The 25,091-nt window shown below is 38.2% G+C and overlaps 2 protein-coding genes across 4 annotated transcripts in view; both read left to right on the forward strand.

The window, feature by feature from the left end:
* agbl4 (AGBL carboxypeptidase 4) overlaps window positions 1-25,091 on the forward strand; it is a 388,105-nt gene that overhangs the window by 282,065 nt on the left and 80,949 nt on the right. The gene's annotated exons all lie outside the window — the stretch shown is intronic.
* bend5 (BEN domain containing 5) lies at window positions 311-21,048 on the forward strand. Of its 3 annotated transcripts, none has more exons than XM_058073432.2 (6): window positions 311-630; window positions 1,495-1,625; window positions 7,132-7,615; window positions 9,269-9,417; window positions 13,742-13,955; window positions 19,856-21,048. In XM_058073432.2, the coding sequence occupies exons 1-6, from the start codon at window positions 447-449 to the stop codon at window positions 19,999-20,001; spliced, it is 1,308 nt and encodes a 435-aa protein (XP_057929415.2). In that variant the 5' UTR covers window positions 311-446; the 3' UTR covers window positions 20,002-21,048. The 3 variants fall into 3 exon arrangements, with proteins under 3 accessions (XP_057929415.2, XP_057929414.2, XP_057929416.2); XM_058073431.2 differs by lacking the exon at window positions 19,856-21,048 and adding an exon at window positions 14,022-17,744 and having other exon boundaries at window positions 320-630; XM_058073433.2 differs by lacking the exons at window positions 311-630; window positions 19,856-21,048 and adding exons at window positions 740-870; window positions 14,022-17,744.

The raw sequence follows: 25,091 nt of genomic DNA on the forward strand, positions 1-25,091 counted from the left end.
TTACTATAGGCATGTTATTTCCTATCCAGTTGGCTCTAATAAAGTTTAAATCGGTATTTAGAAAGTCAGAAACAGCTTTATATAATAATAAATATATGTAATGTGATTTATTTAGTGTTTTTTTTCTTCCATTTTCTTTGAAGTGTTCATATTTTTGCAGGGTGGTACTTTACACTTGCACTGTATATGCATATATATGTGTGTTTGTTATATATTTTATCGCAAAACCCCCCAAGGGGTACTAGGGTAACCCCATTTGAGAACCAGTGTGTTAGAGCAATGTGGCGTCTGCTAGTTATGCCTTAATGATAGTGAAGTGTTGGACCAGGCAAAAGCAGCCGAGTACCGATTTTCTCCATAACACTTATGTGTTTATATCTTTATACTTTGTGAGCAGGAAAAAAACAACCATAGAAGCATATGAAGGCCCAAAGATAACTAAAAGAATGTATGCTGTTGTTCGATGCTTTAAAGAGGATATTTGCTACGCGTTGTCGGTTTCCAACATTGAAGATTTCAGGCCGGAGCACCGATCAGACTTTGACGATGAGAAAGTCTATCTGGTTCACTCAAGTCAACACAATGGCAGCACAGGCCAGCCGTGTCAAGCTCACATCCTCGCCCTTGCAGGTAAGTTGGCTGACTTTTTTTGGTTATTTCATTTAAATATATATTTTTAAACGCATTCGACGTGTGTGAAAGGCTAACGTGGCAAGTTATTGTGCCGCGGCTGTCAAGCTGTGATCAGCTGACAGCGGTGACACTGCAGTCCTCGCGCAGGCTAGCTAGACATGCTAGCGATGTATGCTAAGACAACTTTGCCGTGTTGGCTGTAACATGTTCGGGCGTCTGTGTAACGCTGCTCGGGCGGTAGGTGCTCTTGTTTGGCTCCTCGTTTGGCTTCATGGGTGTCCCGGCAAACGTACGTTGCGGGTGTTGACGGCGTATCGCTGCTAGCTAGCTTTACCGTCGCTGGTTAGCATGCTAACGCGTTAGCTGTCTGCACACGTAGAGCTGTCATCACACACAAACAAGCCGCTTGACGTGTCAATCTGTATTTAAAAAAAAAAAAAGCATTTCAACCCATATCGTTGTCGACTTTGGTGGGTTTTAAAACATGCGTTGTCTTTGTTTGATTGTGTTTTTTGTAAATGCGGGAATTTGAAGCTGCGGTACTGCAGTGGTCCCCAGACTGCAGACAACAACACAGCAACACGTCTCGTTTTAATATGTTAAATCTGTCTGGCTACTTAAACACGTTTTTTTTAAGCATACGACATCACTAATCCCTGATTCTGAGCTGCTGTCTAGGCTGCTGATCTATCCCATCTCTCCGTCTGTGTGGTGTGAAAACCTGCAGTATTTGTCTTACATTTGCATGTTGATGCAGTGTCATCTGACAGAATGATGGAGACATTTGATGGGCAGACACAAGATGATGGACTGAGGGATGAGGAGACGGTAACCTGATGATGTGATTTTTTTTTTCTGCAGATACTGTAGAGGAGTTGGAAGACTTTATAATGCAAAAGAAGATGAAAATTCCCAAGATGTCAATCAAGAGTTCAGGAAATTCAGTTGCAAACAGTTTTGGAGAAGAGAGGATGCCTCTCAGGCATAAGAAGGTAGGAACAACAACATGATGTAGTGGAATACACACATCTTTTTCTATATGATGTCTGAGCATAAGGGATGATGATTACCTTTTATTTACTGCCACACACTCACAAAGCCACTGGTGATGCTTTGTTTATTGGCACATAGGTACCTTGAATTTTGTCATTAATTCGGTCCAAAAGGTTTCAGGAAAACCAAAGCCACTTCTTTTCCTATAGGAAATCAATTACCGTATTTTCTGGACTATAAGTCACACTTTTTTTTCATAGGTTGGCTGTTCCTGCGACTTATACTCCAGAGCAGGGGTCTCAAACTCAATTTACCTGGGGGCCACTGGAGCTAGGGTCTGGGCAAGGCTGGGCCGCATCAGGTCCCCCCCCCCCAAAAAAAACGCATTTATTAAAAACAGAAAAATAGACAAACTTTTTCAGTGCTTTGGTTCCGATTTTCTACAAGAAAAGCTCTGATAAAACATTCCACTGTTCTCAAATATCTTAATTTTTATTTTTCTGCACAAAATAAGATGAAAATAAATAAACAAATCAAGAGTAAAGAAAATCAATCAATCAGTAATAAATAAATATAATAATAATAAAACAGAAAATAATAAAAACTTAAGAAACCAAATTATTTTTTTCAGATTAAAATGAACAAAGCATTATTAGAGCCCTGTAGACATGACAAAGCACGACTATAGTCACATTTATACTCTTTTTATTTACAACATATTGCGCAACTGCAGGATCTTGAGACACATGCTAACTCGCAAACTAGAGAGCTAGCGACCTGAACGGTAGCCTTCAAGTTATTTCCTTTAAACTTAAATAGCCAAAAACTTACCACTTCCACACGGATAGGGAGGATAACTATTAACAGTTATTTAACCTTTAACATGAACATTAATCAAACGTAATAATTTTTTCTGGGTACATGATACCATACAGCATCCATATCAAACTTGCGCGGGCTGCAGTAACATTAAATTTTCATATCAAGGCGGGGGCCTCAAACTAGTGTCCTGCGGGCCACATTTAGCCCGCGGGCCGTGTGTTTGAGACCCCAGCTCCAGAGCGTCTTATAAATGAAAAAAGTGTTTATGCTACATAAACACTGGACACCTTTTCTGTTTATGTTTATTTTTTGTGTAGCTGAATAAGCATTGTGTTAGCATATCTTACACCTATTCAGCCTGTTCTCTATTCTTTTATTGTTAGAACTTGCCTTCCAAGAGGACGTAATGTGGTTTTGTTCAAGTATTTTATAAAATAAATTACCCGCAAAAAATGCGACTTATACTCCAGTGTGACTTATGTATGTAGTTTTCTATCTAATTATTCATTTTTGGCCTTGTGCGACTTATAGTCCTGAAAATACGGTAATCTTGCACCTTTAAAATATAACCAAAAATACTATTTATCAAGAATGATTATAGTATTACAAGCAGATAACAATATGAAATAATTAAAATGACAATTGAGATGGAACAAAATCAACATTTATCATGAAGACAGTTGGGGAAGCACAAGGGATGGAACCTTTTTAAATTCAGTAGTTTCTTGTTTTGCAACTCTCTTTGGCCCCATGGTGGGTTATTTAGCAGTCACACTTAATAACAAATGCAGAGAAAGTGAGTCAGCAGGATATGGGGTGCTTATTTAGGCACCCGATTCCGTGGAATCATACAGTACCGGGCAGTGTATGAAAACCGAGGGCAAAATGTGTCAACATTAAATGGAGGTTTGATTGTTTACTACATTATTTAGCAAAATATAGCGTTAGTTGCCGTCTTTTGTCGCTGCCATTCAGCTAAATGTTAGCTTCATCTCTCAATATGATTGAATTGAGTTCTAAGCCACCTTAAATTAAATAAATAAATAATAAATAAAATGAATACACCCGGAAAAACAGTGATATATACTATAATATGAACACACCTTTAAAAAGAGCCTTATCTTGGTAAAAGCCCAATTTTTTGTGATACAGTGATCTGTGTGGGTTTGTTATAATTTGATAATTATAATTAATTCCAAAACTGTGTTAAAGTGAGGCAGAAGACCTGTTATATAAATTTTTTCATGAAACAAATTTTACTACGTTGCCATAATAATCTGGCTCCCACCCAAAAGCCATCACACTATTTTTACCATATGCTGGATTAACACAAATTCCAGCACTCTGGACAGCTGCCCTTTCACGAACAAATCCCTCCCTGAGCGGCTCATCAAGAACTCAAGTGACTCCTCTTTAGTTCCTGGTGAGACTTCCATCAGCATAACAAAGTCCGTCCACGCCGTGTGTGATGTCACTTCAGGCAAATGTTGTATTTTTGTAGCCGTTTAGGTTTACTTTCTGCTTCTCAAATACCACGTCAGTACTATCAGAAGAACCAGAGTATAGAGCGGAGGGAGCCGCCTGCTGTGGCCCGGCAAACTGCACTGAATTCAGTCACATGCTCTGAGCGGCGGGTTAGTGCCGGATGAAGTTTTCCGATCTCATCACAGAGCATTTGGTACAACAAGGATGTGAAACGTCTTTGTCGGAAAGTGAATCTTAGCTTGCAAGTGACGTCAGCAGAAGTTGCGACCGCCATTAACAAACATCACAGGCAGGAGAAAAAAGGGGTGCTTGATTTGCTCACCAGCACACTACGGATCAGCTCATGTTTTTTCGGTTTCTGAGGTAGTTTTAGTGTTGTCAGATTTATGACTTACGTCAAAATTATGAGATACAAACTGTAGATATGTTGCCGCCTTTACTGGACTCTTTGTCACATGGCACTTATCTCAATTTATTAGGACTTTTGATTTCATTTCATTATCTCATAATTTTGATTTTTTTTCAGAATTTCAACTTTTTATCTCAATCTTCAGTGACCGAAGCGGGCGTCCATATTTATGTCTCTATACTTCACTGATAATATTTTTCACCAAGTGTGGCTAGCTATTTAACCACCTAGCCTCTGGTTCAAACAAATGTGGCCCGCAGGGCACTAGTTTGAGGCCCTCGCCTTGATATGAAAGTTTAATGTTAGTGCGGCCCGCGCAAATTTGATATGGATGCTGTATGGTATCATGTACCCAGAAAAAATTATTACGTTTGATTAATGTTCATGTTAAAGGTTAAATAACTCTTAATAGTTACCCTCCCTATCCGTGTGGAAGTGGTAAGTTTTTGGCTATTTAAGTTTAAAGGAAATAACTTGGAGGCTACCGTTTAGGTCGCTAGCTCTCTAGTTTGCGAGTTAGCATGTGTCTCAAGACCCTGCAGTTGCGCAATATGTTGTAAATAAAAAGAGTATAAATGTGACTATAGTTGTGTTTTGTCATGTCTACAGGGCTCTAATAATGCTTTGTTCATTTTAATCTGAAAAAAAATTATTTGTCTACCCACCAACTATATGTGGTTTCTTAAGTTTTTATTATTTGCTGTTTTATTATTATTATATTTATTTATTACTGCTTGATAGATTTTCTTTATTCTTGATTTGTTTATTTATTTTTCATCTTATTTTGTGTAGAAAAATAAAAATTAAGATATTTGAGAACAGTGGAATGCTTTATCAGAGCTTTTCTTGTAGAAAATCGGAACCAAAGCAAAGTTTATTTTATTTTCTGTTTTTAATAAATGCTTTTTTTTTTTTTTAAACCTGATGCGGCCCAGTCTCACCCACACCCTAGCTCCAGTGGCCCCCAAGTAAATTGAGTTTGAGACCCCTGCTTTAAAACAAACAAGCAGTGCAGTTCATTCAGAGCTGGTCTTTGTCCCACGAAGCTACAATGGCTATCACGTTCATGGGGTACATATTTGTTAAGTGTCACTTAACAGCTTTGCTTTTGTGTTACCTTTATAATAATGATATCTTGTCATCAAAACACCAGCGGCCTATCTAAGGTGTTTAACATAAACACGTAGTGTAACCAGCTTGAAGATATTGTTATGTGTTTTAAGTCAAATTGTGTTTGAACTCAACACATAATGATAATAACTGCTGCGAGGCGTGATGTCAGACTGGTGTACGGTCACTATTGAGGTCATGATGCCAGAAGCTAGGGGCAGAAACAAGGTGGTTAGACAAGAGTGTTGCTATTGTTCAAGTATTTATAGTAATTCGGTGAAAATGACTGAAGTGTAAAAATGAACTTTGCTGAAATATTTTGTTTGCGCTCATAAAATTTTACGTTAGGGCCCACTGTGCTGGCTAGTTTGGAGCCATGCCGGCAGTCCTTGAATGCACCGTAGTTGCTGTGAGAGTAGGATACGGGCTACTCAATTTTGGGCATTTTTTTTTCTCTCTCTGAAACCTCATACTTCTGGTTTAGATTTTTCAAACCCCCAAAAAACATTACCTCATTGCCTCTCTCATCGACAGGGTTCATATTAGAGTCTCATAGAAGTATATTTAGTTACGTTTTAGTTAAGTGTTTTTTCAGTAGGCATAGCAAATAATGCAACTTCCTCAGGGATACTTTAGTGCTTTATTCGACTAAGGGCGCTTTATCATTAAAAAAAAAATAATAATAAAAAAAAATCTTAATTTCAACCAGACCATTTTAAAATGTAGTAAAAATTATTTTTTTCGGTTTTATTTTGTTGAAATAGAGTTTCCTGACAAAGTCAAAAAGCCTTGATGCAATAAACAAATGTTATGTGATTCTTGTTAGGCATTTAAATGTCAATCCAATCCACTTTATTTATATAGCACATTTTAGAAACAGAGTTTCCAAAGTGCTGCACAGACTAGTAAAATTAAAAAGTAATAATCCAAAAGATAACTTAAGAAATAAAATAGTAAAATAGATATTAAAATATTAAAAACAAGAAACAAAGCAATAAAAGTATAAAAAATCAAACCAATTACAATAAAAACGAAGAACTAAAAGACACAAGACCATACGATTCACTCCGAGTTAAAAGCCAGAGAATAAAAGTGGGTTTTAAGACAAGACTTAAAGCTTTCGATGTTGGGGGCCTTTTTTACTTGGGAGGGGAGAGAGTTCCATAGTTTGGGGCCAACCACAGAAAAGGCTCGGTCCCCCCTGGTCTTAAGTCTCATCTTAGGCACCACAAGTGAGAGCTGGCCCTCGGACCTCAGTGACCGCGCTGGAGAGTAAATTTGGACGAGGTCCGAGATGTATTTGGGGGCCAGCCCATTCAACGCCTTAAAAACAAACAATAAAATCTTAAAATCAATCCTAAAACGCCCCCCTAAAACGGGTCGGTGCCGACCCTAACACAAAAGGAGGGTTAATCTTCTTGGGCATGAGTTGTTACTGGAATCCTCTTCCACGGACTAACTGGATGTTGGACATCATCCTCCACTTTCCTTCTTTCTGCATGAGAAGATCATACTTGCCCACCCAATCACCTTCACCGTTGTCGTACTCAGCAAGTCACTTAGTCTTGAAGATGTGTTTAGGATCCTTCACGTGTTGGAAACCACACTAGTGTAATATTCCAGTTTTAGCCAATTGTTGTGCAGACCTCCTTTTAATGGAACATTGTTGTCTTCCACAGGCCCTATCTCAAGACCACGGACGCCCCGTTTCCAACTCCTCCAAAAGTTTGGCGGCTGTCGTGGCTCGCCTGGAGAGAAATGCAGCCAACTCATGCATGGAGGGCGAAGAGGATCTGGATGAAGACCGACTGGCCGAGGAGGGAGACGATGCGGACGATGAAGATGAAGACATGGAAGCGGAGCATCATCGGCAACAACAACAACAACAACAGCAGCAGCCGCCGCAGCAGCAGCACTTGGGAGTGGACTCAGATGTGGCGGCGGCTGTTGTTCCTCGCGTCCTGTACGAGGAGCTGGTCCTCAGCTACAGGCAGCAGGAGGAGGAGATGCGGAGTCTGCAGCAGGACTTGGAGAGAACGCGTCGGCAGCTGGTGCAGCAGACCAAGAAGCTCAAAGAGTACGGCAGCTTGCTGACAGAGGTCAAAGAGCTGAGGGACTTCAATCGAAGGCTGCAGGATGTGCTTCTCATGAGGCTGGGCAGCGGTGAGACAACGGGAGCGCAAACACACACACACACACACCTTGATTACCGACAGTAAGTCAAATTGGTAACTGGTATTGTTGCATGAGTCTCTTCACGTTAGGGCCTAAATGGCAGCCAGGACAGTACCACCCACTGCTACACTACAGCTGGTTCTATTACCAGTTTTATGGTCGTCATCACGTTTCCTCTTTATTCTTGACAAAAAAGCCAAAGACTTGTGGGGGTAATCCAGTGCGGCCTGGGAGCCGTTTACTGTCCATGGCTTTTTTTCATCGGCCCGTTTAGTATAATAATTTAACAAGTAAACAAGAAAAAATACAATACCAATGGAAAGTCATAATATTAAGATATATTTAGATATTAATTCATTCATTTTCTACCATTTATCCTCACGAGGGTCGTGGGGGGTGCTGGAGCCTATTCCAGCTGTCTTTGGGCGAGAGGCGGGGAACACCCTGGACTGGTGGCCAACCAATCACAGGGCACATATAGACAAACAACCATTCACACTCACATTCATACCTATGGACAATTTGGAGTTAGCCAATTAACCTAGCATGTTTTTGGAATGAATGAATGAAGGCCAATGAAGGGGGAAAATAAAGTGGTTGGGCCACCCTGAGCAGCAACAATTGCAATCAAGTTAACTTGCAATCAAGTTAACTTGCAATGATAGATAGCTAGCTAGACATGGATGGATGGATATCCATACACATACACAATAACGACTAAACATTCATTCATTCATTCATTTTCTACCACTTATCCTCACAAGACAAACAACCATTCACACTCACATTCATACCTATGGACAATTTGGAGTTAGCCAATTAACCTAGCATGTTTTTGGAATGTGGGAGGAAACCGGAGTACCCGGAGAAAACCCGGGGAGAACATGCAAACTCCACACAAAGATGGCCGAGGGTGGGTGTTAGTAATATTACGAGGAAAAAAAATATGCTCCTTTGGCACGACTTGAGTTTTGACGTTTTGTGCAACTATTGCGACTTATTTTCCCAGGAATTTCATATTAAGCCGTTAAGAATATTTGACATGAGAGGGTGTAGTAAAAGTTAAACCTAATTGTCTTAATCTTAGCTCACTGCATCATTAAAATGCTTTTGAATAGATCAGCATGACCATAAATCCAGCACTGGAAACAGAATGCAACTACCGTGACCGGCAGTGTACAGAACGCACTTTTGCCAGATGTTGATGTAACTTCAGCCTCCCCTCCCGTTGCAGATCTGGACCAAGAAAAACCACGGTCACTGGCTAGACTATCTAATGGACAGTCACAAGATTAGAGCGCCCCGGGGTGTCTTTGTACACAAGATGGAGTGAGCTGTCTGATATTAAAACTCATCAGCTACATTGGAGCTTAACATGGCCAGCCACCAAGCCAGCTTAGCCACTGGGCTAAAATAACCTCCTGTCCCGAGGCACAGGCAAGTCCGGGCTGAGCCAGACAAACATTTGGGCTAGTGTCCAGTGCCTCAGACTGGAAACCACATGTCAGAATGCAAGCCGATACAACACAGCTTCTCGTGCAACTGGTTGTTTACAAGCCCTGTAGCACTCACTAATGGTTATATTTACTGGTGGTTTTCTTATTTATGTTATTTTTTCAACACCTTTCTTGTCCTCTCCAGAGCCTATGCATGACAATGGCACTCAGACAATCAAAGCTGAGGTGGTGGAACCCATTGTTGAGGCCCAGGAAACCTTCCGAGAAGAAGCCAACACCAGTTCCAGCTACTCACCCTCTCCCAGAACAGTCTACACCTGCAATGATGGCAAGGTCAGCCTTCGTCTAAGAAACACACACACACACACACACACACACGCACACACAGACTATTATTACCTTTTAAAATGGACTGATCACAAATCACAAGAAACCAATAGAAAGCGGCGTATTTTTAGTTGTTTGTTACCGGCATACATTTTCTTTATAGTGTTTTTTTTTATGTCTGCAGAACACGCAGTGTTTCATGTGTTTATAGCAGTACTCAACAGGTCAGCAAGTCTCAACATGGACTATAAACAGTAAATTCCTCAGTTTAACAAGTAAACAAAAAGGCTTCCTCTCAGATATAGGCCCCACTTCAAATAAACACTTAGTACTCTCTGCACTTAATAAAGCAAATCAACTTTGAAGAAAGCGTATTGTGGTCAAATTATCCCTTGTTTATCGCGGTTTAATTGGTCCCAGACAAAACCGTGATAAGTGAATTTCCCTGAAGTAGGATTCGATGGTATTAAACAGAATATTTTTGTAGTTACAGCATAGAAAAGCTGTTCATGACTTTATAAATACAGGATTTATCATCATTAGAGTCCCGTAGACATGAAATAATTATTAATTAAATTATTTGTTTACATCACTACGGGATACGGGACCTTTATTCGGACATAACAGTCAGCTGGTGAGCTAACTAGTGAGCCTCTCCAATTAACTAAGTGTTTCAAATGGTGTGGGGAAGAAGGACAAACAAGCCAAAAATGTACCACTTCCACACAGATTGAGAGGATAACCTTTTTTCCCATTTGATCTCAGCCATAGCATAATATCGGCTAGGCTCAGTAGCCAGTCTCCATGCAGTGTGAAAGGTAATGTAATCCAACGTCATATCTCATAACAGTACTGATGCCTAGTGACCAGAATATTACATATAACTTGTTTTTCAATATGTTTTGACCAATAACAGGTCATAGCCAACCATTTAGGAATTATTTTAACACTTTAAATTCACATTAAATTCTGACTTTTCATTGTTTATGTCATTATTTAATTAAAAACCCAGGTCACAATAAGCGTCGTCTTTGCCATCTGTGGTGGCAGAACATAAAAAAAAAAACAAGCTAATCTATACAATGTGCAGTTGTCATTTGAAATGACCATCAAAAAGTCAGTTGATGAACTCGGTTCCCCACTAGCACGTACACCAGAGTGAAGATAGTTACTATTCCTGCATTAGCCGCTTAGAGCTCACTATAATGCAACCAGCATCCTGTGTCTGCTGACAGGGGCGCAGTTGGTACGACAAGCTCTGGGACCTGCAAGCCTCTTCAAGCGTGAAGAACTCTCACAAATTACAACTCTCCTATATCAGGGATCGCATATTAATTATTTGCACGAGAGAAAATCAGTGACTGACAGGTGAGCCTGGTGCTTTTCAAACAGTAGCGCAGTGCCCCCCTTACTTTCTGTAGTAATGTATTTATTCATGCTTGAAGGATACACAATCCTCCAGCGCAATGGAAGCAGTAAATGTGCCGTAAAGTGTTTGAGTTAGTGCAAACAAACATGCAAGCTCAAAAAAAGTGTTGACAAAGTGCCCGCAAGGCATGCTGGGTAGCCTAGCAGCATCTCCGTCCACCGTGCTGTGAAAAGAAATGAAACTCAAACTCAATTTACCTGGGGGCCACTGGAGCTAGGGTCTGGGTGAGACTGGGCCGCAAACAAATCAAGAATAAAGAAAATCAATCAATCAGTAATAAATACATATAATAATAATAAAACGACAAATAATAAAAACTTAAGAAACCACATATAGTTGGTGGGTAGACAAATTATTTTTTTCTGATTAAAATTAACAAAGCATTATTACATTATTACATTTATACTCTTTTTATTTACAACATATTGCGCAACCACAGGGTCTTGAGACACATGCTAACTCGCAAACTAGAGAGCTAGCGACCTAAACGGTAGCCTTCAAGTTATTTCCTTTAAACTTAAATAGCCAAAAACTTACCACTTCCACACGGATAGGGAGGATAACTATTAACAGTTATTTAACCTTTAACATGAACATTAATCAAACGTAATAATTTTTTCTGGGTACATGATACCATACAGCATCCATATCAAACTTGCGCGGGCCGCACTAACATTAAACTTTCATATAAAGGCGGGGGCCTCAAACTAGTGTCCTGCGGGCCACATTTGGCCCGCGGGGGTGCGTGTTTGAGACCCCTGAAATAGATTGATAATATCCAGAATGCTGGTGCCAGCAAGTCAAACAGTGGTATGTACATATAAATACTAGGAACCACTCAGGGGGTGATTGATAGGAAAGTAAAGGCAAGAAACCGGGGAGGGAGGATGAAAACAATCTTTTCTTACTTGAGGGCCGTAGAAAGCCTCTGGCGCGGGGCCTAAAGCACATTAGCGGCACAGGGAAAATCCTTTTGGACTCCAGCCTAAAGACTTTAGAGTGATAAGAGAGCTGTGAGAAAGCAAGTCAGATATGGCCCCCGCTGCTTCTGCCCACCTAAATTACCAAGGCAGACTGCCTGGCTGGCAATCGGCTTGGTGTGCTGGGGAGGCACACGCTTATGCAACGCCCTGTGGAGAGATACACGCTAAGTTCATGCTAGAAATAATACAGTTAATGTTGCTATGACAACAACTATTTTGCAGTATGTTTACCTTTTCATTCATTCATTTATTTTCTACCGCTTATCCTCACGAGGGTCGCGGGGGGTGCTGGAGCCTATCCCAGCTGTCTTCAGTCAAGAGGCGGAGTACACCCTGGACTAGTGGCCAGCCAATCACATGGCACATATAGACAAACAACCATTCACTCACAGTTTACCTTTTCAGACAATGTAAAATTTGAATAAAACATTGCCAAAAAGTCAGTTTTCAGTGGTTAAAAATAGTTTGCCTATGGACAAATGCATGTATTTGATTTACATTTATTATTACCGTATTTTCTTGACTATAAGTTGCTCCGGAGTATAAGTTGCACAATGCCAAAAATCCATAATTAGGTAGAAAAAAAACATACATAAGTGGCACTGGACTATAAGTCACATTTTTTTCAGGTAACTTATTTTCCAAACTACTTGACCAAAACAGACATTACGTCCTCTTGGAAGGCAAGTTTTAACTATAAAAGAATAGAGAACAGGCTGAATAGGTGTAAGATATGCTAACACAATGCTTATTCAGCTACACAAAAAATAAACATGAACAGTAAAGGTGTCCAGTGTGCGACAAAAAAAGTGTGACTTATAGTCCGGACAATACATAAAACGTAAGTTAAGTTGCTTGTATATTTCTTAGCTACCCTTTTGAATGTTACGTTTCTGTGTGATGACTTCAGTGGGTTGACAAGCTTGTTGTGAGTTCGCCGCTCGCTCGTGATTGGCTACTGCCAAAGAAAGAGCTACCGTTTCATCACTTAGGTAATTAGGTCGAAAAAAACATACATAAGTCGCATTGGAGTATAAGTCGCATTTTTTGTGTTTATGTAACATAAACACTTTTTTCCATTTATAAGTCGCTCTGGAGTATAAGTCGCAGGAACAGCCAACCTATGAAAAAAAGTGCCACTTATAGTCCGGAAAATATGCTAAACGTAAGTTAAATTGCTTGTATATTTCTTAGCTACCCTTTTGGCACAATGCCAAAATGCATAATTTGAAAAAAACATACATAAGTCGCATTTTTTTCGGGTAATTTATTTTCCAAACTACTTGACCAAAAACAGGAACAGCCAACCTATGAAAAAAAGTGCGACTTGTAGTCCGGAAAATACGGTATTTCTATTTAGTGGGTTTTTCGTGTACATTTTTATTAAGTTATCTGTTAATTCCCTATAATTAGTAATCATTCATTCATTTTCTAGCGCTTACACTCACGAGGGTCGCGGGGGGTGCTGTAGCCTAATCCAACTGTTCGGGCGAGAGGCAGGGTTATAATTAATATTGTACCTCAAAAAAATAATTAAGCCTAATTTTAAAAAAAATCTGATGTGTCCTAATAAATAAAGGCCTGTGTCATGTGGTAAAAGAGGTCTACGGCAACACATGGCTATATCAGTCATAGAAAACTGTAATTACAGCACCACCTGTTATTTTTCCTCCCCCTGAAGTGGACGACACATCGGGAGCAGACACCACTATTTCAGGAGTCCATTATATTTTTTTGTAAATACCCGTATTCAGGTCAAAATGGTCCGAATCCACCCTCTGTGTCCTTTTGTCTCACATTGAATGAAGCTAGACAGGTAAGTGTTTGCAGTCAAACTAAAAGCTGCTATTTTGTGTACTCCCGGTCTCGGCGAACGCACCGCTGTTGTCATTTTTATATCGTTGCCATCATTCCGCAGGTACACCTCGGTGGCGGGATCTGGGTGGAGGAGGAGAAGTGGCACCAGCTTCAGCGTACCCAGGGAGACTCCAAGTTCACAAAGAACCTAGCTGTCATGATCTGGGGCACAGAAACCCTGAAAAACCGTAGCGTCACCGGAGTGGCTACCAAAAAGAAAAAAGACGCCCTTCCCAAACCTCCGCTCTCACCGAGCAAGCTAAAAATCGTCAGAGGTAAGCGGGTTCACACGCCGGAGCCGGTTTAGTCGTTTAACCGCTCACTGTGTGTCTTTTTCCCAGAGTGTCTCTATGACCGAGTGTCCCAAGAGACTGCCGACAGTGCAGAGATTACGCAGAGATTGTCCAAAGTGAACAAATACATTTGCGAGAAGATCATGGATATCAACAAGTCCATTAAGAACGAGGAGCGCCGGGAATCCAAGCTGCTCATCAGACAGACAGTCAAGATGGAGAACTTCAACTACGACGGCATATAAAAAAAAAAAAAAGATGTCACAGCCATCCCCTCCCCATGCGAGAATGCGGGATGGGGGCTTTATTGGGCTGCTTTGAGATCCCTGCGGTCTCTGCAGCACCGCCACTTGGATCGGTTTTTGACGTGAAACACAAAAAGGCCCCCTTTAAAAGCCAGCACCTTCATCCAGCTTGCCCATGAAGGTCCAGACAGCTTTACCCACCATCCGGATGCTAAACACGTGCAAACTAATGGAACTAAGTGTGAGTGTTTTGTTTTAAATAAGCTTTACGGGATGAGTACACGGATATAGTGTACAGTGTTGAAAGAGACTGTAAAAAGTCATCTATTGTTCTGTGTCAGAACATCATTTTGGGTCTTCTGAGCTTTTAAAAAGTGCAAGATGATCCCCCCCACCCCGCAAAAAAGTCTTCAGATGCTGTAAAGGTGTGTGTTAGAAGTTGCACAGTTGGATGTGTTGTGATGCGCTTGGTACCGAACGGAAGAGTTGACCGCGAATAATTAGTCTTAATTAAGTTACATGTTGTGGCGAAGGAGACCGTTGCTGCAGGATGATTGTTGTGGTCACGACGTCAACGCAGCATTTTATAGAAGCTGTGGTCGTGAGAGTTGAGTAGGATTTGTGCGAAACTGTACTTGAACTGATGTGTTTAAGGGTTACACTGAAGTCTTTTATGATCAGAAAATGCCCTAAAAAATATGGAGATGAATTTGGATGATATGCAGTTGAACCTCCAAAGTCAAACACCCGTGAGAGTGACTGACTTCCAACTTGAAGCTTGAGTTCATCAATTGAGTCATCGGTTAGGCTAGGGGTCGGCAACCCGCCTCCTTGTTGCGGACCCACGCCAAACTCTGTGATTTTTTTTTTTTAACACTAGAGTAGAGGAAAATGTCCGACTCGCCACCAGTGAAAGAGGAGGCAAAATAGTAGTAAAGGTTGCCGACACCTGGGTTCGACTGACGGAGCACATCAGTATGAACCAAACAGAATTGAGCTGATTTGGAGGAAATTTTTATTTTTTTATTAAAAACAAATGAATTGAATACGGCGGTCGAGTGGTTAGCGCGCAGACCTCACAGCTCGGAGACGAGGTTTCAATTCCAGCCTCGGTCATCTCTGTGTGGAGTTTGCATGTTCTCCTCGTGCATGCGTGGGTTTTTTTCCGGGTACTCTGGTTTCCTCCCACATTCCAAAAACATGCTAGGTTAATTAGCGACTCCAAATTGTCCATAGGTATGAATGTGAGTGTGAATGGTTGTTTGTTTATATGTGCCCTGTGATTGGCTGGCCACCAGTCCAGGGTGTACCCCGCCTCTCGCCGAAGACCCCGCGACCCTCGTGGGGAAAAAGCAGTAGAAAATGAATGAATGAATGAATTTAATACCAAAATAACTCAATTAATTAGAGATCAATTAATCATCTGTTCATGTGAATCCATGACCCCTATGTATTTATTAGCATTGAATAATCTTTGCCCTTAATGATGGTTGTGATATGTTCATTTCCACTTCCATGGTGATGGCTTTCCTTTTCACTTTTCATACACATTTTTTAAGATGTGTAGCGAAGCCTGTTTTTTTTTTTTTTTTTACATTTTTACAAAGTAATGGTAATGGTTTAATGTCATTTGAACATGCATCAGATTACAATTGAATGCATCCCATAATCAGTTCACAGTTCCACATGTCCAAAAGGAGTAGGAAGAAGCAAAGCTTATTAAATCCTACCCCTTCATCTGGTACTTTTACAACCAGTAACTGTTACATTTGTTCACTTCCTGCTTTCCTAATACAGTTTTAAGGTTTTTTTGGTTGTTTTTTGGGTCAAATCAGTTCCCAGTTCCACATGTCTAAAAGGAGTAGGAAGAAGCAAAGCTTATTAAATCCTACCCCTCCATCTGGTACTTTTACAATCAGTAACTGTTACATTTGTTCACTTCCTGCTTTCCTAATATAGTTTTAAGGGGTTTTTTTGTTGTTTTTTTTTTTTTGGTCAAATCAGTTCCCAGTTCCACATGTCCAAAAGGAGTAGGAAGAAGCAAAGCTTATTAAATCCTACCCCTCCATCTGGTACTTTTACAATCATTAACTGTTACATTTGTTCACTTCCTGCTTTCCATAATACAGTTTAGGGTTGTTTTTTTTTTTTAAACTGATCCTTGATGACTTTGACTTTGGAATCAGATTTGTTCACAAAATGTCAATTTTTGGGGCGGTTGACTTCGGAGGTTCTACTCAATTATAAGTGTGTCATGTCCACCTTGTGATCTAAATTTCCTCCTAATTTCCCTACTTTAGAAGGCGTAGAGATGAACGGCTAAGTGCTATGTTGCTATTATACATACATTGACAGCACATGGAAACATGGCGGTGTGTGTGCATGTGTGAGTCTTGACTGTTGAACAGGCCTTAAACGGATTTGGCAATCACCAGGGCCCCGGTTATGGCCTTGGGTTTTCTAGCGAGCTGTGATTGTAGTCGAAGCTGAAGTCCAGAGACTTCGCCTGCACTTTGCTGTGAGAATGTCGGGCTGGCTTTAGGTACTGTTATTTGTGTGCGCACGCCGTTAAAGTCATCCCGACTGCGGAGAATTGTGGACGGGACGGGACGGGGGAGGGGGCGAAGCTCAGGCCTCCTCCTTACGGAAGATGTGGGTAAAGCTGTCTGAAGTGATGCTGGGGTATATATAGTATATATATCCCGAACCCCAAAGTAACCCTCTATGGCCACCTTAGGGGGGGCGTCCTTTTCTTCATTTGGCTGTGTTGTTTTGTCTCCAAATGGAAATTGTGTGACCCAAAAGAGGCAAAACTGTGAATCCGCTGCAGAGCTGCCTAGCAAGCCTTTGCTCCTCTTCACACGTTTACTTTTTATCCTTACTTTCTATGGGTCCTTATTTTTACTGGTATTTCCAACCTTGAGTTCAGCCTTTTATTATGTACATAAAAAAAATGTCTTATTTTTCATTTGTTTTCAATGTTCGGACAATCTGGAATTGATGTTGTTATTCTTGTATATGGTTTCTCTTTATCCATATGACGTGTTGGCTTTAAAAAAAAAACCTCTCCCGAGCCAAAGTGATCAATGCGGACGCCAAGCTGGATCTCTTATTAGAGCCCGTGATGTTACATTGGACAAACCTGACTTGGATTGTCGTCCAAGGTGACACATGATTACATCGAATGCACTTTAATCTTAAATTTGTGGTAAATTTGAGGTGTTGCGCTTTTTTTTTTTTTTTAAGTTTGAATACTAAAATATGGCCAAACAATCATTGTATTAACATGATGCACCTTAATGTATCTTTGTGAGTGGTTGGACTCATGTGATGGTATGAAACTGCAGAGCAGTATGTTTGGTATGATTTCTTATCGGAAATGCTCCAATTATCAAGAAATTATTCCCCAAATATTTTTGGCTTTTTTTCTTGTTTTTTTATTCCTTTTATTTATTATTTTAAATAATAATTATTAAATAAATTATTATTAATACATAATTTATGTTATTAATTATTAAAATTATTATTACAATTATCAATTTAAATAAATTATATATTAATTTATTTAAATAATTAATTAGTAATTAATTAACTAATAATTAATTAATAATTTAAATAAATTATATATTAATTTATTTAAATTAATTATTTTTTAATAAATTTATTTTCAATTTATTTATTTAATAAATTTATAAATAAATAATACATTTTATAAATAAATAAATGTATTTTTAATTTATTTATTTAAAAAATATTTCAAATATTGTGACTTTTTGTCAAAAAATATTTCTGTAATATTTCAACTTTATGCTATGAAAAATTATTTTTTTTTAAAGTCACTACAATATTACAAAATACAACTTCAACTTTTTTCACCTACATTTTTTTCTGTAGGTTTTTTTTTTGTCAAATAATTTTTTAAAGCTCTGTAGGGGGCCACAAATGGTCCCCGGGGCTGCATGTTGGACACCCCTGCCCCAGACGGCACAAATCAATATGTACCAAACGGGGGATTATTTTCATGTTAAAAACAAAATCACATTTGGATTTGAATATGATATAATAAGCTAATACAAATTAATTGTATAATCGATTAATCATTGATTAATAGTTGCAGTTAGTGCCAATGCTTTTTATGAGAGTCATTGGTTTATGTAGTTTAATTGGGGCATTTCCGGTACTGAAATATGATGGAGTGGTTTAAAAATGATATAATATTATAATCATTGTTAAGTATGGTCAATATGAGCCAAAGTGTTCATGCCATACGAACTGCGTGCTGATTGGTCCATTAGCGTGGTTTGCACACGGCGAAAAAAAAACAAAAAACTGACCCAATATAACGAAACTGGTATTATTATTATTTGGGTTTCTAATTTCTGCGAGCGTTCGTAAACGTTCGCAGAAATTAACATGCGGTCATGTGTCATGTGTGTGTTTTGTTGTTTGATGCCAAAAGGGGGCGGGGTAAACATAACGCTTTAAAAAAAAAAAAAAACGGAGATCTATTCCACCCTCTAAGATGTTACGTTTAAACGATCAGACTTGTACACCGAGGTACTATGTAATGTTTAAGTTGACGACTGTATATTGTTAGCGCTTTCACACTTACCGTAGCGTCGAAACCTCACCAGCTCTGATCCACTTCCTGTTGCCACTGACCGGAAGATCACACTGGATCTTTTAAAAAGAACCGGACGTTGATTGAAGAAATGTTTTTTTTTTTGGTGTGTACATAAAACGACGTTCCGATGCTTATAACCGGGGGGGGAGACGTTGTTTGCTCTATTTTTATTAAGGTATCAGTAACTTTGTATACAATCCACAAACCGGTTCTACTTCATCTAACTCTCACCACCCTACCTCATTGTTACTCTGGTGTGTGTTTGTCAGTGAACTATGTGTGTGTAGTCAGAAAAAAAATCTATAGTAAACCCGGTTACTCAACATGTGTATATATAAAAAAACAACACATATATATCTTATAATATCAAACACCTCAATTCGCAGTATCATTGTTAGGAAACGATGCGTTTACTGACCTGCTTCATTCAGGATGCTGCTGTGTTCTCCGCTCTTTGCTACGTGGTGCGGTCGGTGCGTGCTTTGCGTTGTTGCAGTTTGCGTTGCGTTGGGAGATTTCTAGTGGTTGACGGTGCTATACCAGCAAACAGTTCTATACGGATCTGTGTCTCGGACCTCAAACGGTGCTGTTTTTTCTATGTTTTACGGGGGGAGTTAGGGGCGGGGGGGCTGGTTTTCTGCAGGCACGTCCTCCACTAGTCCCCTCACTTTGGTGGAAGAAACCAAACCCTTTTCCCAAATGCTAGCTATTAACTCTGGCTGTTACTGTGTACCGCGTACGTGCTATCCGCCCAAATAATGTTCAAGTTGTGAGTTTATAAGTACCTCAGAATTTTTTTTTTTTTTTTTTTTTGAAACGCCAATTTTGCAAGTGTGTCTTTGAGCAATGTTGAGGCTTGGTGCAGTGTGCACAATGGCACCTTATTATGGGATGTGTATTGATTGTTATTGAGTTGTGAAATAATAGAATCCATCGACAGTCTCTTTTATGTACTGTCCTGACCCGAATATAAGTAGCATTTTTTGGATGTACAGTAATTCCTCATGCTACAGTAAATCCTGACCAGATGCCCGAACCACATCATCCGACTCCTCTCAATGTGAACGGTTCAACTCCCGAGTTTCTCCCGGATGACAGTACTTTGGACAGCCCAGTCACCTCAGTCGCTACCCAATGTCATGACCATAAGTGGGGGTAGGATTCTTCACTGGTCACTAGGTGTCAGTACTGTTACTTCGATGTCCGGTGACAACACTACTTCACAAAAAATTCACAGCGTTAAACGAGGGATTACTGTACGGTTTAGTTTTCTCATGTTTTCGATATTGGTGAAATAACACCTAAGTCCATTAAAAAAAATAATAATAATAACCATTGATCAGCATTGTAACTGTTGTGTGATGATGATGTTGCCACATTGTCTCCAGGTTTATGGTGTGTGTGTGAGTGACTGGAAGAAAAGCTTGTAAGGCTGTAAACTACAGAAAAAGTCGACCATACTCTACTTCACAGAAATTCACAGCGTTAAACGAGGGATTACTGTAGGATTTAGTTTTCGATATTGGTCAAATAACACCAAAGTCCATTTAAAAAATAATAATAATAATAACCCATTGATTGTCTTGAATCAGGGGTGTTATTTCCTGTTTAGAGGGCTCTTAATGTTAAAAACTGAATTTAGAAGGGTATGTTGTAACTACAGAAAAATTCTACCATACTCTAATTCACAGAAATTCACAGCGTTAAACTGTCGGGTTTAGTTTCCGATATTGGTGAAATAACACCTAAGTCCATTGAAAATAAATAATAATCATAATAATAACCAAAAAATAATACTAATAATAACCCATTAATTGTCTTGAATCAGCATTGTAACTGTTAAATGATGATGATGTTGCAACATTGTCTCCATGTTTATGGTGTATGTGAATGACAGGAAGAAAAGCTTGAAAATGTATAAACCCCAACCAATGTAGTTTTATATTCGGGTCAGTATGGTCATTCCAGGAACCAAAATGGTGATTGTAGTGATTTTCGAGATTTTTTTTTTTTTATGATTCGGTTCCTTTTTCCGGTTGCCGCTACTACAATAGTCGGTCTTTTTCAGTATCAATGTAGCAGTGAAACTCGTAGATAGAGCCGTTTCCGGACCTGCTTTTAAATCAACAAAATATGCATTGTGTGTTTTGATTTGGTAACGGTTCATGTGTTACAATAAAGTAACTCATGGGACGGAAAAAAAAAACGGAATGTTCTGAACTCCTGTTTCCAGTCGTATGGTTCCGTAAGCTTACGACTGAATCAATAGCGCCTCTGCTGGTCGCAACCAAGCAGTGCGTCTTATATTTTATAGATTGTTAATAATAATTCATGGAAAAAAGACCGATCCCGTGTGACGAGTGTTTGCTAGCAATGACCCCAACAATTGAGCAACTTTGTCGTTAGCGTGAAAGCGTGAAAACCCGACTCTCCGGGTTGAAGTGCTCATTAGGGCAAGACAGGGTAATTAACGTTCGAGTATGTGACTTTGATAATGTGAAAGACACTCTGGTGATTTTAGTAAACGCTCCCCTCAGCCCGCTTTAGCCTCTCGGAGGCAGCAGCGTTCTATACTACGCAATAGTGTGTATGTATGTGTGTGTGTGTGTGTGTGTGTGTGTGTGTGTGTACAGTATGTCTTTGCTCAACCGGCCACACCTCTCTGCTCTGCTAGCGAGATGCTTAGCAAATTCTCCTCTGTGTCTCTTGCTGCATTTCAGGAACGTGTGTTTCATGTCCAAATGAAAAGCAAAATAAATCCAGACTTTTATTCTATCAGCACTAATCTTCTTTTACTGCCTGGTTTTGTTTTTCCACTGCTGCATGTTTCTTGACTGACTCGACTTGTTTTGTGTCTTTTATTTTATTTTTTTACTTTATTTGTCCCAAAAGTTTTATTAGGGAGAAAAAAATGTTTAGATGTTGGCTAAACCCACTTAATGAAATTAAATTATGTATTTATTATTTTTTTTTTACTATAATTATTTAATCATTGTAATTTTTGTCATTTTTTCTTTTACTCTGCAAAAAAATAGCAGTCATTTTTGAGGAGCCACTGTTAATTATTTTCAATGGCCAGCATTTCCCATCTTGGTGACCGTATGCTGAATAATAATAATAAATAATAATAATAATTATTATTATTATTATTATTATTAGTATTATTAGTATTATTAATTATAATAATATATTATTAATAATATATTATTATTATCATATGCTGAATAATAACAATCATTATTATTATATTAATAATAATATAATAATAGATTTTTATCTATTAATAATTAATAATAACAATCATTATTATTATATTAATAATAATATAATAATAGATTTTTATTATTATATGCTGAATAATAATAATAATAGATTATATTATTATTCATATATAATAAATAATATAATTATAATATATTAATTATTATATTATTACAATATAATAATAACATATTAATATTATTATATAATAATAATTATTATAGTATACAATATAATTATTTATTTATAATATAATGATATAATTATTATTATTATACATTATTATTATTATATTATATATTATATATAATATTATATATAATAATTATAACAATAATAATTTTTATTTGTATCGCGCTTTTTAGAGTACTCAAAGATGCTTTACAGTTGAGAAAAAAAAAAATATATATATATATATTTGAGTAAAAACATAGTAAACGATGCATTAAAATACAATATCCATACATTCATTCAGAGCTAAAAGCGGGGCGGGGCGCAGCAGTCAGGTATAAAAAGTTAAGACATTAAAAACAAATTTAAACAGGTGGGTTTTGAGTTATTTTTTTGGAGGTGGGAAGGTCAGGGCAAGCACGGAGTGAATGGGGCAAAGAGTTCCAGAGGGTGGGGGGGGCAGCAATGGAGAAGGCTCTGTCTGTCTCCCCAGATTCGGAGCTTGGTCTTAGAGGGGAGGTTGGAGTCTAAGGAAGCACATGGAAGGACTAAACCAAACTAAGCACGGCCGCGGCTGTTGAGTTTGATCCACCTCACCCAAAAAAAGAAGTCTGTGTTAGCGCAGGTGGTCTCGTGCTCATTTATTTCCTGGCTAGGAAGGATCCTTTCCTTCCTTTCCTTCCTTTCCTTCCTTTCCTTCCTTTCCTTCCTTTCCTTCCTTTCCTTCCTTTCCTTCCTTTCCTTCCTTTCCTTCCTTTCCTTCCTTTCCTTCCTTTCCTTCCTTTCCTTCCTTTCCTTCCTTTCCTTTGCTTCTATTCTCAGACAAGCCAGTCAGCTGTTTGCCTTAAAAGCAGATATTTAGTTGAAATTTGAAAAAAGTAATGTTTTAATTTCATTTGAACATGCATCAGATTACAATTGAGTGCATCCCATAATCAGTTCACAGTTCCACATGTCCAAAAGGAGTAGGAAGAAGCAAAGCTTATTAAATCCTACCCCTCCATCTGGTACTTTTACAATCAGTAACTGTTACATTTGTTCACTTCCTGCTTTCCTAATATAGTTTAAGGTTTTTTTTTTGTATATTTTATTTTTGTCACATACCGAAGTACGAGGTGATATGACCATTTAATAACATAATGGGTACCATAGTAGTATAGTGACAGTTACAGTTAGTTACTGACAGTAACTATGGTACCCATTATGTCATTGTATGGTGATATCACCTCGTACTTTGGTACGTGACCAAAAAAATAAAAATAAAATAAATTGAAATAAATGAATAAAATAAAAAAATATTAATTGAATATTTTTTTATTTTATTCATTCAAAAAAAAAAAATATTCATTGAATATTCATTGAATATTTTTTATTTTATTCATTTATTTCAATTTATTTTATTTTTATTTTTTGGTTACGTAACAAAGTACCGATTTCATGGAATAAAATAAAAAAAAATTCATGAATGAATGAATGAATATTTTTTTTATATTTTATTCATTTATTTAAATTTATTTTATTTAATTTTTTTGTTACGTACCAAAGTACGAGGTGATATGACCATACAATGGCATGATGGGTACCATAGTTACTGTCAGTAACTAACTGTAACTGTCGATATACTATGGTACCCATTATGTCATTAAATGGTCATATCACCTTTTACTTCGGTACGTGACAAAAATAAAATATACAAAAAAAACTTAAACTATATTAGGAAAGCAGGAAGTGAACAAATTGAAATATGACTAAAATAAAAAAATATTCATTAATGAATGAATATTTTTTATTTTATTCATTTATTTCAATTAATAAAATTTAAAAAATCATGAATGAATGCATGATTTATTTTTATCTTATTAATTTATTTAATAAATAATTTAATTTAATAAATAATAAATTATGAAAATAAATTATTCATTCATGGATGAATGAATAATTTATTTTATTAATTTATTTACATTTATTTCATTTTTAAATTATTCATGAATAAATTAATGAATATTTTTTATTTTATTCATTTATTTTTATTTATTTTATTTTTTGTACTTTTTTTAAATGTACTTCTTCCCTGAGATCATATTTTATCCTCTCTTGTAGAGAAGTATTGGATGACATTTTTAGCTAATTGGTTATTTTTAGCCTTATGCATTATTTTAGCTGTTTGAAGATGAACTATATCAGCAAGTTGGAGTATTTGTCATTTTAGAAATAAGGAGTTAGTATGTTCTCTGTAGGCGGCATTATGAATTATCCTTACTGGCCTTTTTTGCAGTACATTTAGCGAGTGAAGATTGCTTTTATAGTTATTATTAGCCCATATTTCCACACAATAAGTAAGATATGGTAGAATGTGATTTCTGATTGAGAGCAAATTTTGCTTTTGAGAAAAAGAAGCATCATAAATCAGAAGGAAGCCGCTTTGTGATGTAAGGAGCGAGCAGCTCATCGGCGCCCCCGCCCCTCGGCCTCTCAGCAAACAGATGCATTTCCATATCTTATTGCTTGTCTAAGCAAGTGTGTCAAGCGGCCGGCCTTTTCCTGCAGCCCGAGGGGGGACTCGTCAATGTCAGTATGGCTAAAGCCTGCCACCTCCTAATGTATTGCCACCCGGCTTTATTGGCAGCACGGTGATTCAGTGGAGGTGATGATGGATTAGCACCGTGGCCGGGCGGGTTGGGCTCTGCGGCCTCGCTGTCTGTCGCATAAGCGCCGTTTTGCGGTAAAAAAAAAAAACAAGCAAAAAAGAACGAGGGGTGGATATTGTATTTATGTCACATGCTCTAATGAATATGGACGTTTGTTGCTTTTATGGAG

Source organism: Doryrhamphus excisus, linkage group LG4 (genome assembly GCF_037039965.1).
Source record: "Doryrhamphus excisus strain RoL-2023G ecotype Guam linkage group LG4, RoL_Dexc_Guam_v1.1, whole genome shotgun sequence".
NCBI lineage: Eukaryota > Metazoa > Chordata > Actinopteri > Syngnathiformes > Syngnathidae > Doryrhamphus > Doryrhamphus excisus.